This window comes from Sturnus vulgaris, chromosome 18 (assembly GCF_052056855.1).
Source record: "Sturnus vulgaris isolate bStuVul1 chromosome 18, bStuVul1.hap1, whole genome shotgun sequence".
In the NCBI taxonomy this organism is placed as follows: domain Eukaryota; kingdom Metazoa; phylum Chordata; class Aves; order Passeriformes; family Sturnidae; genus Sturnus; species Sturnus vulgaris.
The window spans coordinates 1,169,661-1,186,262 of NC_142260.1; the positions used below are offsets into that span (position 1 = coordinate 1,169,661).

Below are 16,602 nucleotides of genomic sequence, written 5' to 3' on the forward strand. Positions count from 1 at the left end.
GGGAGCCCGCTCCCGAATTACGGTCCCGGTAATGGCTCGGATCGGTCAAAGCGCCGCTACGGCGGCGCAGGGACGGGAGGTGCGCGATGCTCCGCGCCGGCCGAAGGTGTTTCAGCATCCCCGGTCGGCGCACAGCCCGGCAGCATCGGAGCGAGGGTCTGCGGCATCTGAAGAGCGCGGTCTCACCTGGGGTTAGTTTCCCCCTCCCCCTCTCCGTCTCACTCCTCCCCCAGCCCCCTCCCCCCCCAGGAGAAGTTTGCAAAGAACGTGATGGAGAGTGTAAAGCAGCAGATGCCGATGTTAAGCTCCGGCTCGGTTCGGGCGCACGGAGCTGAGCCACAGCCCCGAGCCGCCGCCGCCCTCGTTAGCGCAGCAGCGCGCCCCTGGCACCCGGGGTACCCGTGGGGAGGGGGGGACAAAACACAATCGTAGAGTCATCTTACCTCGGAGCCGAGCGAGCAGCCTGCGAGGCAGCAGCGGGAGCAGCGCGGCTCCTGCCTCCCTCCCTCCCTCCCCGCCGGCCGCTCCGTCCCCGCCCGCCCCGCCGGGCTCCGCTCCCGCCGGGCTCCCCCCGCCCCCGGCCGCCAGTCCCCCGCCTCAGCCCCGCACACATCCGCCACTCAGGGCCACCCTTCCGAGGCAATCCTTGCCGGTGCAAATCCCCCGAGGCTTCTCTCCGCCAGAGCGTGGAACAAAATTGCCGCTTCCCCCGAGTTGTTTGTCGGGCTGTGCTGGCGCTCGGCAGCAGGTAAGGCGGCTGCCGGCTGCCAGCGATCCCCGCTGCACTTGCAGCGAGCAGCAGGAGCCGGTGGAAGTGGGAGTGTGGTCTGCTCTTCATTAGGGAGGGGGGAACGGACCCTGGAGGTGATGCAGTGAAACACTTCTACTCCCTGGCATTGTGTTTGTCACAGACCACGGGCGCTCTCCTTTTATAACATTCACTTCAAGCATTCTCAGACCCAACCGGAATAAGTTCTGATCCTCCCCTTTAGTTTACATTGGGGTTGTCAAAGGATTAAATAAATGAAACTTTATTTGACCGTGGAGTTTACAGACCCTGGGATCCCTGCGCGCTCTGGCCTTATTCTAATTCTATAGCGGTAATTACCCTTCGTTTCTTTAAGTGCAATAGATTTATTGCCTTAGAGACTATGCACAGTTTGATTGAATTATTCATTTTTTTTTTCTTTGGTGTAGACTGCATCTGGGGACTGATGTGACGTGTAGATTTTTTTTTTTTTTCAGGAACAAAGGGAATGTGGAAATGAAAGAGAGAGGGAGAGAGAGGCTGGCAGATGTGATGAGATGCGGTGAAGGTGTATCCAGCTTGGCACTCCCACTCCTCTCTTCTCCTCTCATTGCAGCCCTGGGTGACTCTCAGGCTAACACAAACAGCTTTTCTTCCGCAGCCTGCCCTCTGTCACTGTAAGTACAACAGCCTTCTCTTATCAGCATGCAAATTCCAGCCACTCACTACCTTAGCCTGGTGTTTGCACTTTAGATTTACAGAGGGGACCTTTAAAATGAACTTTCCGAGACAGGAAGGGGTTTTCATGTCGAACTTGCTTTTATTTTCTTTGTAAAAGTTTATGTGGTTTTTCCAGTTCTCTCTCTTCCCCCCCCCTCCTTTTTTTTTTTTTTTTTTTTTTTTTTTGAACGGCGGGGGCGTGGAGCGGGGAGATTGTTGCTGCAGCTTTTTCCTTCGCTATCAAGATGATGCACAGTTTAAAATGAAATTAAAATCTCCTTGATACTCTTTCTGCCAAGACAATACATTTTGTTGGCAGATGACGCTGTGAGGAATTCAGAGGTTTTGTTTTCAGGCAGATCTTTAAGCTTTGAGTGTTACAAAATGCAAACGTCCCCTAAATTTGGAGGAGTTCGCCAGAGGTTCTTGTTCTAGGAGAACTCGTATCAGCTGATGGGTTTGCTTTTGAAGAAACGTGCAGTAATTTACTTCTGTCTAGTCTAACAAAACTTTTTCCCAATCGGATTATCAGGCTTTAACTTCTTTACCTTCAGCTTTCTCTCAGATGCTGTTGATTATTTCGCAAAAGTTTCTCTGAACATCCTTAGCAAGCCTGTAACAAGCCTTCATTGTCGGACAGTGTCCGCTGAGGGAATTTATAAACATGCCTCTTAATTGTCCGGCATTAACTGGGGTGAGAGGGCAGTTTAGAAGTGGATGAATGACTTTTAAAGTGAAATTTCTTGCCCTTTGAATCCAAAACTTCTGAGACTGTTCCGCCAACTCTCCAGGAGTTGCAGGTTTGCTGCTCAGGTTAAAGATGCGGTACGTACAACTCAGCCCACAGACAGGTTGCCTCGCTTGTTGAATATTGCTTTACTTTGACGCATTTAGTGAGACACAGGGCGCAAAATGCCGTGACAGCTGTGCACAGGTAAGTGCCCCGACGTGACTGAGAGCCTGCGCTCCCTTCCCTGAGCAGGGACCCCCCCAGCAGGTCAGCATCCCTCCTCAACATCTGCCTTTAGGCACCGTGGAGCCAAAGCAGGGGCAGTAATTCCAAAGGCGCTTTCTAAACGTGGGGTGACACTCCAAGTGAAAGCGCCTGCTTGTTTCTCGGCACGTGGAGCCGGATCCGCACGGCGGGTGTTCACTTATGCAAACAAAGAGGGAATCACAATTATCCCCGTGCAGCGCTCACACACACACGCACATCTGCATACAATGCCCAGGGAATCCTCTTTTCGTGCCGCCGAGAAGTAGCCGCTGTCGGCACCGTGAGTTACATCTGTAAACTGAATTGAGCACGCAGGGGAAGCAACAAGCTGGAGAGCGTTCCTTGTGGGAGCGCGGCCGCATCCCTGCCCTGTCCTGCCCCAGCCCAGGGCCGTTCTCTGCGCTGCCATTTCGGGAGGGCAGGGATGCTCCCCCGCTCTGGAGCTAGGTGGGCGGTGAGGTTTATCTGATGCCTTAATTATCTCTTGTCCCGTTCCCGCTTCGTAGTCAATAAGGCGCTGCGTTTGAGGAGTGCTTGGGTTGTATTTTTCCTTTCTGTTTCTTGGAAGAAAAAAAAAAACTTGCAGCAACAAATTACTAGAGTTGCAGACTGAGGCAGGCTATTCGTCCTTGTGTTCTGATTTACGTCTCTTTTCTCACATAGCTCATTTTAATTTTTTAAAAAATCTTTTTGCGCGCCAAAGCTACACTAATTGTGGGAAAAGTCAAGGTATTTCCTTTACTTGCAGCAGGTTTTTTAAATGTGTTACAAGGAAAGCATTAGTGGCCAATCACTGGAATTCTTATAACTAAAGATTAAAAAGGAGAGAGCAGTATCTCGAAAGGCAGCTATTTGCTGCTTTAATTCCATAGACCGGGTAACTGCAGCAAGGTGAATACTTTGAAGTAGCCGAATGCAGGTGAATACAAACTCAGTGTTCACAACCATACAATTTCCCCTCATCTCTGAATTTCACTTTTTTAGTGTCTTTCATTAAAATTGAAAGAACGCACGGAAATTAGCTACTGTGCCCTCATCCAGCTAATTTGATGATAAAGCTTTACTAGATAATTTTGAAGTTCTATTTCAAGGTGCTTGCTGCTTGCCGAGTAGGACTTGGTTACTCCTTTTATTGTAGTGGAATTGCCAAAAATATTGCATAGAACAGGTCCACTATTCCAAGAGGTTCTGACTTATAACTCCTTTTCCCTGAACTCGGCTCGAGAGGGGCGATAGCACCTCGGATAGCAAAGGCAGAGGATGCAGCGTGCATGACTCCAGCAGTGTGTCGAGTTTTACAGCTTGTTAACAAAATGAACTAGAGCCAGGTCATATCTGTCCTGTGCCATCGCGTTAATGCTCCATTTTCATCACGTCCTGCTGAAGCCAGGTTCATTTGCAGTGGGGCTGAGTGTGCTTCTGGGTCTAACCTAGCCTGCAAATTTCTACTTGTGAGAGAAGGAAAGCGAAATCAGGCTCTCTCCTCGTCTTTTTGGCCTCTATAAGTTATGAAGCTATTTTAAAATTAAAAAGTTTGTCTGTTACTAACTGTTCCAGGCGCCTTCTGGAAAATGGGGAGAAAGTGCCAAAAATACAGAGATGAATCAACAACTTCTCTCTCTCTCTCTCATTTTGTGGGCTTGAGGTTGCTTTCCGCACTCCCATCTTAACAACAGTTTAGCCTAGGTGTGAATAATATCAAAAGAGGGAGACGTTCGCTCTGCAGCGCTGTTTGCCCACCTGATCTGCGGGCCCCTGACAGTTTGAAAGACTCTTTTATGTTTACCTTTGGAATGCAAAAATACAGCAGGGAGACTTTCTTGGGTTTGCAGTACTCTGCCACTGGTTGATTTTCTCCTCAGATCCTTATAGTTTTTCCCTTCTTTCTCCCAGATTCCCCCCCCCCCCCCCCATCCCCAATTAGCACTTCCAAGAGAGCGTGAGTTCCTAAATTGGTATTCAGGCTGATATTCCAGTCCTTATCTGTTGCCTTTTGGTAGGCAGAGAGAGGGATATTTATATATTGCCGCTGCTAAAATTTCTCGTCGTCGCCACGAGAATCCCAACTTCAGCTCCAGTCCGTCCTAAATCAGTTTTTCCTCTCCGGCCATACCTGTCTTTCCCTTTTCACTCCACTCACTTTTCACCTTTCTGCTGAATCCATCACTAAATAGTTTGTGGGCTCTGAGTGCCTTCTCCCCCCTGGGTCCCTGTAGCTGGACTCCCATCTCTGGTGTAATTTATACTTTCCATTTCATCTCCCTTCACCCTCCCCCATTTTTTTTTTTTTTTTTTAATATTTTTTCCCCCCCTCCCGGCCGTGCTGTGGGATCGGGCTCTTCAGAGACCCATTTATCAGCTGTCACTAAGCGCTTGCTGAGTGCTTCCCTCTCGTCGTCCCCGCTCCCTCCCCACGCCGCCAGCCCTTCCCTCCCTCCTGCACATCATCTTTCTCCAGCTTTTTTTTTTTTTTCTTTTTTTTTTTTTTTTCTTTCCCTCCTTGTAATTTTACTATTATTTTTTTTTTTTCTGGTGTATCCCGTGAGCCGGCGGGACTCTCCCGGCGTGTGTGTGTGTGTGTCCCCGGGAAGGAGGGAGGGAAAGGAGGGAGGGAAAGGAGGGAGGGCCGGCCCCGTGTGACACGGCCCCCCCCCCCCCCCCGGCCCCTCGAACCGGCTCCCCCGGGACCCTCCCGCTCCCCCTCCTCCTTTTCCGGCCCCCGCCCCGCCCTCGCACCCCCTCCCCGGTAACTTTCGGGTACCTTTCCTCACCGCTCCGGGCCATCAGCGCTCATTAGCGGGGTAGGGTTTCGTGTGTCTAATGGCCCTGTGAGCGGTGATAGCTGCGCGGGGATGCGCCTGGCAGCCCGCGCCGATTTCACTTTCTGTTTTGTGCTCACTTTCTCCGCAGTTGTTGCTCTCCCCGCTCGCTCCCAGCCTCTCTCTCTCTCTCTCTCTCTCTCTCTGTGTGTGTCTCTCCCTCCCTTCCCCTCTCCCTCCTCTCTCTCCCTGTGTTGTCTCATCTTGCCTGTGCTGTCTGGGCGGGGGAGCCCTGCCTCCTTTTGCCTTCCTCAGATCAATGCCCTGGCCACTCACTTTCTGATGTTGCACGACGGGAAATGCTTTGAATACTTACGACATGGCCGCTCACATTGATTGCCAAGATTGACAGCAGTAACCATCGCCTTCACTTGTTTCAGGAGGAAAAAAAAAAAAAAAATGAACCTGATTGTAACCAAATCTCCAGGCAACCCATCCGCAAACTTCTAACGATCGGGATCCTGCACATCCATGGCCCGGAGAAACACCAGCAGACTCTAGTTCATTTATTTTATTTTATTTTACCGAATTACTACCCATTTATTCCTCTCCCTTCCCTCCCCCCCCTTTTACCTCCTTCCCTTTTTTTTTAATTTTTTTTTTTCTTTTTAATGAAAATTACCGAAGCGCGTTGCAAAAAAAAAAAAGGAGGCTCTCCCAGTGCTTTGTGCCACACTGGATCCCGAGGAGGTAACCAGGAAAACCAGCCCTATTGTGTTGTATACCTGTTGTTTGCTGTGGTGTGTAGTGCTGCGTGGCTTGGTGGCGGTGGCGGCGGTTTAATGGGTTTTCGCTGGATTTATGTCGCTTTGCAGGAGAGAATTCGGTTCCCCCTGCGCTGTCTTTAATGGGTTATTAGTTGCAATTGAGTGAAGCAGCAGCGTCCGGAGATAGATCTGTTGTTTAGCTTTTAACATTGCTGAATTCACCCCTTCCCCCGCCTCCCCCCTGCACGATTATTTACTTTTATATCACGAGGGTGTTGTGTTTCTTTTTTCTTCCTCATTTTTTTTTCCTCCCCCCCCCCCCTACCCCCCCTTCTCTTTAGGGAAAAGTAGTTATAGTCTCGTCCCCGTGCGAGTTTCCGGGGCTGTTTGAATCCCGAGGTTTCCGAGACGTTAAGGGACCCCAGTACCTTGAAATCACAACACTTTCTCATCCTTCCCGAGTAGAGTTTATTTTAAAATGTAGTGACAGATCAGCGTTGTATTTTAAGATCACCCACGGCAGGCGAACACATGGTGCGGGAAGATATTGTACGTAAGGAACTAACACGAGAGGGAGAAAGAGAGAAAGAGAGGAGAAATAAAAATCCGAAATAAATCTTTGGAGAGAGCCGAGCGCTGCTGTCATTGCTCCGAAGCGCTCGCGTGGGTTTCTCCTGGCGGATCACCCCGAGAGACGCGGGATGGAGGAAGGCGAAGGGAGTTTTAGCGGTGCCCGTGGGTTCTGCGCGAAGTTTGAGGTGGGTGAGCGCTTCCAAGGCGGCCCGGGGCGGCCGCGGGGAGCACACAAAGCTGCGCCGGCCGCAGTGCCGCGCTCGGCCACGGCGCGGCGCTGTCCCCGGCAGCCGCCGCCGCCCGAGCTCCCGGCGTAAAGTTCGACCGAAAAGTTTAAAATCGATATCGCGCCCTAATTCGTGATACACAGGGAGGGGGGAAGAAGGCAGTCCATCATCAGAGAGCTCTGTTTACACCCGGGGAAGGGGAGATGCGTGCCGCTTTGTGGCAACAGTCGACTTGGGATTTCTTGCTGCCTTAGCTCTTTGCCGGAGGTCATGCAAATCGACCTTAAAAGAATGCATAAGCCATAAATTAAAATAAACCCTTAGCCAGAGGCTGATCCATAAGTAGACAATACCTAACCTGGACAAAACGGCTTCCTTTGCGAGCTGAAAAAAAGAATAGTGCCTAAACTAAATGCAAAGTAAGTTTTCAGGAAGTATTTCACTTACTATTATTACTGTTATTCTTCTTTTAAAATAAAATAGTGGCAGTTGCAACAAGCTAGCGCAGCTGTTTACAGGCGGTGCTGCAGGATACGAGTGAGGCAAGGTGTGTCTTGTGGAGAGCTTGTTCTTTTCCTGGGTTTCACTACCTTCGAAGCTGTTTATTTTTATGGATTGGGGATAAGAAGCCTCTTTTACCGTACAAGCAATTTGATGTTTTATCTCGGATAACGCCGAAGAGTTTACGGCCAAATCTGGGTTGCCTGCAACTGTCACATGCGCGCACACAAGCTGTGTCTGTATATAATAGTCTCGGGGCTTGTTGTTTTTTTTTTTTTTTTTTTTTTTTTCCCGCAGTTTTTGACAATTGTTCCATTCACGGTCCTGAAAGGAATCATCAGCGGGAGCTAATGAGTGTGGCTCTGCGGCTTTCCCCCTCTCCGGGGAGGAGCGGGCACCGGCGCTGCCCGCTCGTGTAATGCATGCACGCGTGTACCGGCGGCGGGGTCGCGGCTGCCTGTAGGTAGGGGAGAGGGAGAGGGAGAGGAGGAAGAGGAAGAGCAGCCAGGAGTGATGTGAGCAGCTCCCAGCCGAGCCCCCGGAGCGTGTCCCCCCCGGGCCCGGCCCCAGCCGTGCTCCCAGGGCCCGGAGGTCACTCCGGGCACCCCTCGTGTCCAGCCCGGCGCTGTCTCCGCTCCCCGCCTCGCCGTGGGGTTTGCTGCGGTTTTGTGACTCGTGGAAAGGGACGGCAAGGAGTGAAAGTGGCACCGTGAAAGGACAATTAGTGTTGCGTCTGAGTGGCCGGGGTGGGAGGAAGGGGGGCCGCAGGGAAAGGCAGCCCGGTGGGAGCCTGGGGACGCCAGATTAGTGCTGTCCTAGGGGTGTTTCCCAAAAACAGGGAGGTGAAACTTTCTGTGATAAAGTAATATATCTTCGCCTGCTGTTTGTAGATAAGGTATATGTTTATTAAGCAAATTTAAATAGCCTTCGGCACACGAGCGGCACTTTGTTCCTACTGCTTGCTTTTACCCTCACTTTAACATTTTTTTTGCCATTTCCATCTTCAGTGCTGATCGTGAGGACAGGAGAACAGTTCTATCCAGTCCTCAAACAGAGTATTGAAGTCTAAAAATTAACGAATTTCCCTTTCTGTATTCGTGTAATGGAGCAATTTTGAAACCTGTTTTGAGACTTCGACTTGACTTGACTTGTTTTATTGACGTGCTTGTGCCCACTCATTTAATTAAGCCATTATAATACCATAAAGTAAATAATAAGAATGAATGTGAGATATGTGCATGTAGCCTGCCATTATATACAAATATTTCCCTGGAAAAGACCCTCTAAAAAACTTTTTTTCAGCACCCCATGATTCTTTGGCAAGATCTTATTGCAGGTTTTTGTTTTGAGCCAGGATATTTCGTGGGTTTTTGTGCTCATGACGTTACATGCACACTACGCTTGGAATATAAACAGCAAGCGTACCTAGCAGCTCATTCTAGTAAAACTAAGGAATAATTATTTATAGTGAGTACATTTAAAAGAAAATAATGAGGTCATTTGGAGTATGCTGCAGTTTGAAGTAGCTCGACACCTGGCAGAAACTACATACGCGTTTTCTTCAGACTCTGCACTATCCATAACTTTTCCTTATAATACATTCTTGTGTTAAGTGAGAAAGGCTGTTTGTAAAACAATCCCCTGGCTGGTTCCAGTGTTGGGTGAAGCTGATCCTGTAATGGCATTTTGTTTTGAACAGTTGCTGTAGTTGAAGTTCCCTCATAAGGTAAGGTGGCACTGGGTCTGAAAGGAGGTCCAAATGCCACATTTATAATTAGACTGCCAATTCAGCACATTGTATCTATTGCTATACAGGGATATACTGCTGTGTCTGGTCTCTCAATAGACTGTATTCAGAATTAGCCAATTCAACTGCTTAAACTTTGGAGTCAAATTTAGAATAGGCAATGAGAGAAGGAAAGAAAGAAAACAATAATGCTTTCTTTTTTTCCCTCAGCTAGCTATTAAAAGCCAAAGAATATACGGAAACCAACCCAGGCACTGCTCTTGGAAGCCCTGCACCGAGCGCAGCCTGGCCAGCCTCGCCTGCAAAACCATTTTGAAGCGCGCTTCTCCGGGGGGAGGGGAAGGTGAGCCCTGGGCATCGCTCCCAGCGCCGCTTCCCGGGCCGCAGCCGGGCCAGGGGGCTCGGGGCCGGGGCAGCCCGGCCCGCTTCGGTCCGGCCCGGGACCCCCGGGCTGCTGTGACCCCGCAGAGACCCCCGGGGCGAGCCGGTCCCCGGAGCCCCCGGTCCCCGAGCGGGGCGGGAGCGGCCGCGGCAGCGCCGGGGACCCCGCGGACCCGGCTCCGTGCCCCTAAAGCCCCGGTTCTGTGCCCCTAATGCTCCGGTTCTGTGCCCTCCTTGCCATCGGTTCTGTGCCCTCCTTGTCCCCGGTTCTGTGCCCTCCTTGCCCCCGGCTGTGTGCCCTCCTTGCCCGAGCTCCGTGTCCTCCTTATCCCCGGTTCCGTGCCTGCCTTGCCCCGGTTCTGTGCCCGTAGTGCCCCCGGCTCCGTGTCCTCCTTGCCCCCGGTTCTGTGCCCTCCTTGCTCCTGTTCTGTGCCCTCCTTGCCCCGGTTCTGTGCCCTCCTTGCTCCCCGGCTCCGTGTCCTCCTTGCTCCCCGGTTCTGTGCCCTCCTTGCTCCCCGGTTCTGTGCCCTCCTTGCCCCGGCTCCGTGCCCTCCTTGCCCCGGTTCCGTGCCCTCCTTGCCCCCGGCTGGCGGCTCCCAGCCCCTTTTCCCTGCTGTCACACTTCTCGTGTCTCTTCCCCCGGCCTCCTGCCCGGGAACTTTAATTCATTCAGCGATGAGCGCGCAAGGGGCCCTTTGGTCGGCAGTCTCGCATCCTCTGCTAAACGCATTATTTCCTCCCTCCTCCCTGCAGCTCGGTGCTCCGTCTCGGTTCTGCTGGGAGGCTGAACTGGGCTCCCTCAGCGCTCCCTCGGTTTCCTTCTCTGCTAGATCGCAGGGTGCAAGCCAGTGCCATGTGTGTAACACAGCATAAAGGCAGCGAGACAGATGGCTGTCTCTCCCTGCACGTTCCCGACTCTCCGCTCAACTTATGTAACTGCTGCGGTTTTTTTTTTTTTTTCCCTTTTTTTTTTGCCTTTACACACCGGGGAAAGAGACGAGAGGAACCAAGTGCAGCCCATCAGTTTCACTGGTAAGGCCACAAGTGCCTTACCAGTAGAAAATACTTGCAGAAAATAATAGCTGATGCCCAAAGTTAGTTGCCTTCACTTGTCAGCTTGATTTTGTTCACAAGTGGGAACTGCCAGTGCTTGTTCCCTCGCCAGTGGTTTTTAATATGTGGCCAACAACTGTTCGTGGTCATTTCCCGCCAAACTTCTTCTGCTCAACAGAAAAAAAAAATCTCTTTGGACTTTTTTTTGCATCTTTGATCATATTTTTAGTCCAAAGTATCCACATATCCCTGCAGTTCTTGGAGGCCTTGAAATATCTTGTGGCAATAAAGGTCAGAGCTTTGCATGATGATAGCAATAGCAAATACATTTTTTTTTCTTTCTCAGTTGGCATTAGGAAGTTTCTTTAGCCCTCTTTTATCTGCTAAACACAGTGATCACCTTGGGAGATACCACTTCAGGAAGCATATCCATCAATCTTTTACACTTGGGTTGATTTCCCCCTTGGAAATGTATCACACTCCAAAGGCTTCAGTCGATTTATTTGTTCATTTATTTATTTATTTATTTACTTCCCAGACCAAAAATTACTTCGGAAAGGGAAACCAGGATACTTTTTGCTTTCCACCCCATACAATGGGATGTTGTACATTTCCCTTTTTTTTTTTCCACAGTGTCACTTTGGAGATCAGCGGGCTGGCTTGGCAGACCTCGCCTGTAATGGCTAAAGTTTTCAAAAGTCATGAAAATAGGGGTGTCTGTGTGAACTGTGTCAACTGCAGTGATGCAGAGACATATTTTTCAAACATTCCAGCTGGTGCAGCAGATCAGGGAGGCAGAGCCTCGAGACATTTTCTGCAGGGTGTCAGAAGCCAGGAGAGGAGCGCTGCTGTGGGATGTGCTGGCTGCTTCACACACAGGTGAATGTTTCAGCTCTGTACTGCAGCAGGCTGGCTCCTGTTTGTCTCCTTCAGTGGCTTTTTGTGTAGCTTTTATTTACACAGCTTCCCATTTTTCCTCAGGTAGAACAGAAAGAATGGGAACTTTTAGGGGACTTATTACCGAACCACAGAAACGGAATTTTATTTTATTTTATTTTGTATGAGCCATTTGGAGTACATGTTTCTCCCACAGTATGTACCTGTACCCGTGCCATTGCAGGCCTTTACATCAAATTATGAAAACAACAAAACACCTTGAAATCCTCTCGTTAGTAAGGCTGTGTACTGGGCTGGAGTGAAATCTGTCTGAAATAGGTGCTATTTATTTAGATTTAGATGTAGCTCTGCACAGAAGAGAGATCTGATAGACGTATTTGCTGGAAAGCAGCTGATTTCTACAGTGATAAAACTGGATAATTGCGTGTTCCCAAAGCCTTTTCAGCACAGAAGTAGGTGTTCTTTTAAAACAGTGTTCTGTGGCAACAACAAATATTTGTGACATCATTGTAAGAGATTTCCTGCCAATTTTTAGTTTACTGTCTTTCAGAAAGTCTGGAGTTCTTTGGAACTCGTGAAACTGCTACAGATATCCATGGTATATTCAAGTATTCAGTGAAGTTTTAAATAATTCTCTTTCAATTAGTACAACAGGAACCTGAAAAATGGATTTTCTCTTAAAGAAACAAGAATCAGTACACAGACATTTCTCCCCTCCTCTTGTATATTTTAAAATACTCATATCAGTTTTATGTTTACTGTTTTGTCTTCTTAAATTAAGAAGAAAAAAAACCCAGCGTCCCAAGTCTGAAAATCATTGCTTGGAAATTAGTTCAATCAAATATTTCTTGAATTTGTGAATTGGAATGAATAAGATAAAATTAGGTATATTGTTAAACTAGGTTAATCAGAGTAATTCTTATATAGTGCAGAATGGATCAATGGATGTTTTTTTGAAGTCAGGCAAAACATTCCATCAAGTTAATGTGTTTAAGGGTATCATATCAGGGACAGACAGGTACTAGCAGTGATAAAAAACAGATAACCTGCAACAAAATGATTTACAGATGGGTCATTATCATCTGTAGAGAGCTTACACAGATCATATTCTTTAGAAAAAGAAAATGTAATTCTATAGAGCTAGGAGAATTACCTAAATAGGTCTGAATAGTTAATGTTTTTTCTGAGTGACTAGTAAAATTTGTCAAAGCAAAATTTTTAGCCTTCTTACGGGCAGCATGTTAAATAATATAAGATACAGGAAAGGGTTTGTATTTAAATATTTTTACGTTTATTTTACGTGTGTGTTGAAGTAAAGCTCGGGAAATTTTGCTTCTTCTTGTGCAAACTTTATAGTGCATACCTTTAAAATGTGTTCCAGAGTGTAGCATCTAAATTTAAAAAAAAAAAGGTGCAAAGTTTGATGTTAGTGATTTATTAGATTTCAGAACCTATTCCATACAGTGAGTGGCTGAGCTGCATCTCTTCTATCAGTGGCAAGACGGGATATGTCATTTAAATATTTTTTCTTTCTTCTTGAGCTACACAGAAAGGTGTAGTCAATTGTGTCTGCAGTCACTGGGAGACTGACATAAGGCAATAGGGAACTCTAAAACCTTAGAGGTGCAGTATTGATTTGATTGCTAACTGCAAATCCTTCATATCATTGCTCCAAATATCTAACTTTACACCAATATTACCCATTCTTTTTATAGTGACACCATGCTTAGTAAAAAACTTCTAAGCACTGAGGTCAGGTGTTGAGATTGGATTCTAGTTTATTTTTTATGAATCAGATAAAGATTTCTGTGCATGAGACCGTATGTGAAGATGAGAGAACAAGAACATTTCCATATCAAAGGCAATATATCTGAGGCTGCATAGTAATTAAAATGCAGTGGTTTGGACTCTGTGCACTTGCACTTAGGCTGAGCGTTGTTGGGACCTTGTGCAGCATGCAGGCGGTTGTCTCTTGCATACTTCTAGAAATATACTTATAATTTTGTACAAACATTTATGCCAGTCCACACTTTTCTGTGGATAATTTGTATTTCATCCAAACCATTCAAAGTAGAAGTTATTTTTTGAGCAACCCCCTCATTATGGCTTTTGTGCATCAACTATTTTTATTCTGGTTGTTTGTATTTCCTCTTACCAGAATGATGGCTTGTTTATAGTCATATTTTTTTGTGTATTTCACTAAGACCCCTTCCATATACCACTGAAATTTTACGACTTGCATAAAATATCTTGTATTAGAAACAAAAATGCTAATATCTTTTCAGATTTATTGCAAATGGTGTGATTTCTTACATACCATACTTTATGGCAAATTAAATGCATGTGCTGGAACATAATATTTTTAATGGAACAATATGTGTTTACTAATTCCAACTAACTGTTACACAGCATAAGGAGAATTTATATATTACTCCAAGGACCTGCCATTGTGGGAAAATTGACATAAAATACTGCAGGGTGCTCCCTATCTGGAAACTCTTTTCTGGAATAAATGTGAGTTTAATTCCTGAGTGGATCACCCTGAGCTGTTCCGGAAGGGCTGCTGTTGAATTGTTTACTTCACAAACTGTGTTGGTCAGTGTCCCAGTGTGGAGGAGGCACAGAGCTCTGTGACTTTCCTCATTACTCAGAGATGCTCTGTCCATTAATGCTCCAGAGCTACTGAGGTGGAGTTTTTGGGAAATCTTTGTGCTTAAACAGATGCTCGCCCTGTGGTTGTGTTGCAGCAATCTTGCTCAGTTTTTTCCCAGTTTTAGGTGATGATTGATGGATGTAATCCATGGGTGTTTTGAGCTGGAATCCCACCCTTTCAGAGACTGTTCTGCTGCTTCTTACATCTGGGAGATTGCTGTGGACAGGCTCGTTCCACCGAGGTCCTGACCATTTGTGGTTGGTGCAAACCCATGGCATTCCTGCACTAGGGGGGGGTTAACCTCAGTGTCATGGCTTAATTCCAGCTAAGATAGGATGGAGCTGCCCATCCACATTGTGACAGTTTTAACTGGCTCAGGCAATCCTCACTTCCCTTCCTCAGTGTGGTAGCTAAGGACACTCACAGCATTTTACCTGAGAAGGACCAAATCCACCTGTTGAACTAATAGGTGGAACTAGATGAGGACTCAGATTTTGGGAGCTCTCTGGAGAAGAGCAGTGTCATATAAGCCAGTCTAACTGGCTTATTGTTATTAGAATGAGCATTTTGAAGGATTTGATGCATATGGAATTTGAATGTTGAGCCATTTCAGAGGAATATTTTGGTATAATTTGGTATTTGACAGATTCTCAGCTGGTATAAGCCAGTGTAACTTTGTTTACTTAAGCAGGAGGGTGCCTTTTTACTCTAGCCACAATCACATTCCTTAGGCCAGGATGCAGTTCCTTCTGGGTTCAATGGAAAGAACTTTTTGTGATTTTGTGGGGATGGGGCTCGTGTGTCAAGGCCCTGTTTGCATTGGATTAACTGTAGAGAATAATTTTGTATCAATCAGGGTGGAATCAGGTTTGCTTACATTATGTTTTTTATGGCTTTAGGATAATATTAACAGGAATTCTTCCCATGTAAAGTACATGTTAGACCAACTGTCCCTCCATATCTATCTTCCAGCAGGTCTTCTGGTGCAGTGTATTATGCAGCATGTGGGGATTCTGACTGCTGGCTTGCAGGCTTCCTGTGATTGTGGGGGCTGTGACTGTGTGTTTTTCTTTTTTTTTTTTTTTAGTTTTGTTTTTCTTTCATTCATACCTGATCTGCTGAGGGCAGATTATCTTCTTGCAGCTCCTTTCATATTTTTCTTCTGCTATGGGATTCATGTAGGCCACCACAGTGGGAATATACTTTATTCAACCTTTAGTGCAAATATATGTAGATATGCACATGGCATGTTTTAATGTCCCTAAGTAGTTGTGTTTTAACATATAGTAGCAGTGATTTTATTATGGGAGCCCCTAGGAGTGAAATTGAGTATTCACCTCTGGTTTACATGCATACATTCTTACATTCTGCTGTTTATATCTATTGTCATTGCTTAATCAAAAGATCAAAGATGAATTCCAGGAAAACCCTTTCCATGCTTTAAGGTTGCCTTCTATAGGCCCCAGCTCCCATTATTCTACCTGTTCTTTGCATATGGAAATTATGGTGCCCACGCTGTTTCTCTGTGGAAGTAACAATGGAATCTTCATTGATTTCAAAGCAAGTTAGATATTATTGACTTTTCACCTTGATTTCATGAGCTAGAAGGCAGTAGACTGGTGTTGGGATGGGATGATGGCTACACAGACTGTGAGGAGTCAGTGTAGAGAAGAGCAGTGAGACAGAAAAATACGAAACAGAAGAGACCAAGAAAGGTATTACCACATAATGCTCAAGAAAAATAACTAAGACAAGGCATATTCTCATTCTCATGTGTGTCTGTGCTTACCCTCAACACTCAGCCTGGACTTTCAGGAGCCAAGTCTGCTGTGTATTCAAGCAGCTCAGTGGGTCCTTGTTCCCTGCTTCAAAGACCTTCCCTCAACCTTTGGTGAAAGCCTAAAGGCTTTTCTTTCCTTGCTGGTCTACACAGTCTTTCCTTCTGTTTCGTGTTTTTCTTCCATCAGTGAAAATTCTCATTATTTTTAATTTCTCTACCCCCCCAAGACAAGAAGGTTCCAATCTGTGATGTTTAAGAACGTAACAAAAGCTGTGATTAGCAGTGGCAGTGCAGCTACACCCGTGTGTATTTTACTCAGCCATGCTGCCATGTGCTTTATGGGCTGCATGGGTGTGCCCACTGAAGGTTCATCTGAAAACACCATTGCACAACACCGTGTGATGGAATGGCATCAAATTACAAACACAGACTCATCACAGTGGTGTAAAAGCGAAAGACTTTGAATGCTGTGAGTGTTGTATGGTCTTTCCAGGGAAAGAGGAAATGCGGATGGGCGAGTTAAAATGTGCCTAAAAAGTTATTACTGAGAATTAACTGGAGTTTCTAATTCCTGAAGTCTTCCCTTGGACAGGTTGAATTCAATTTTTCACAATATGAGTGTAACATAACCAAACCCAAAAGGAGCAGGTAGAAACTGTTTTGCTGAATTATTTGTATGGGTGATTTCCATTAGAAGTGCAAACATCAAGGTTTAAGCTGTTGCTGTTTTGACTTCTGATGGTTCCCCCCTCCAGCCCAGTCAAAGTGGCACAGAAATGCCTAGGATAACCAATAAACC

The 16,602-nt window shown here is 46.8% G+C and overlaps 2 protein-coding genes across 5 annotated transcripts in view; one reads left to right on the top strand and one right to left on the bottom strand.

Annotated features, from left to right (window-relative positions):
- Positions 1–622: 622 nt before the first annotated feature.
- Positions 623–16,602, top strand: part of SOX6 (SRY-box transcription factor 6) — a 372,885-nt gene continuing 356,905 nt past the window's right edge. For 3 of the 4 annotated variants that reach the window (XM_088175662.1, XM_088175667.1, XM_088175664.1), the window contains exon 1: positions 5,486–5,974. The gene's annotated coding sequence lies outside the window, so the exon portion shown is untranslated. Of the gene's footprint in view, positions 749–1,245; positions 1,426–5,485; positions 5,975–16,602 lie in introns of those variants that run through there. The other variant, XM_088175661.1, reaches the window with a different exon arrangement.
- Positions 1,549–15,201, bottom strand: LOC148221684 (uncharacterized). The gene is made up of 6 exons (XM_088175727.1): positions 15,134–15,201; positions 9,287–10,078; positions 7,239–8,082; positions 6,010–7,073; positions 5,227–5,654; positions 1,549–3,910 (listed from the first exon to the last, which is right to left on the bottom strand). The coding sequence occupies exons 1-4, from the start codon at positions 15,199–15,201 to the stop codon at positions 6,975–6,977; spliced, it is 1,803 nt and encodes a 600-aa protein (XP_088031853.1). The 3' UTR covers positions 1,549–3,910; positions 5,227–5,654; positions 6,010–6,974.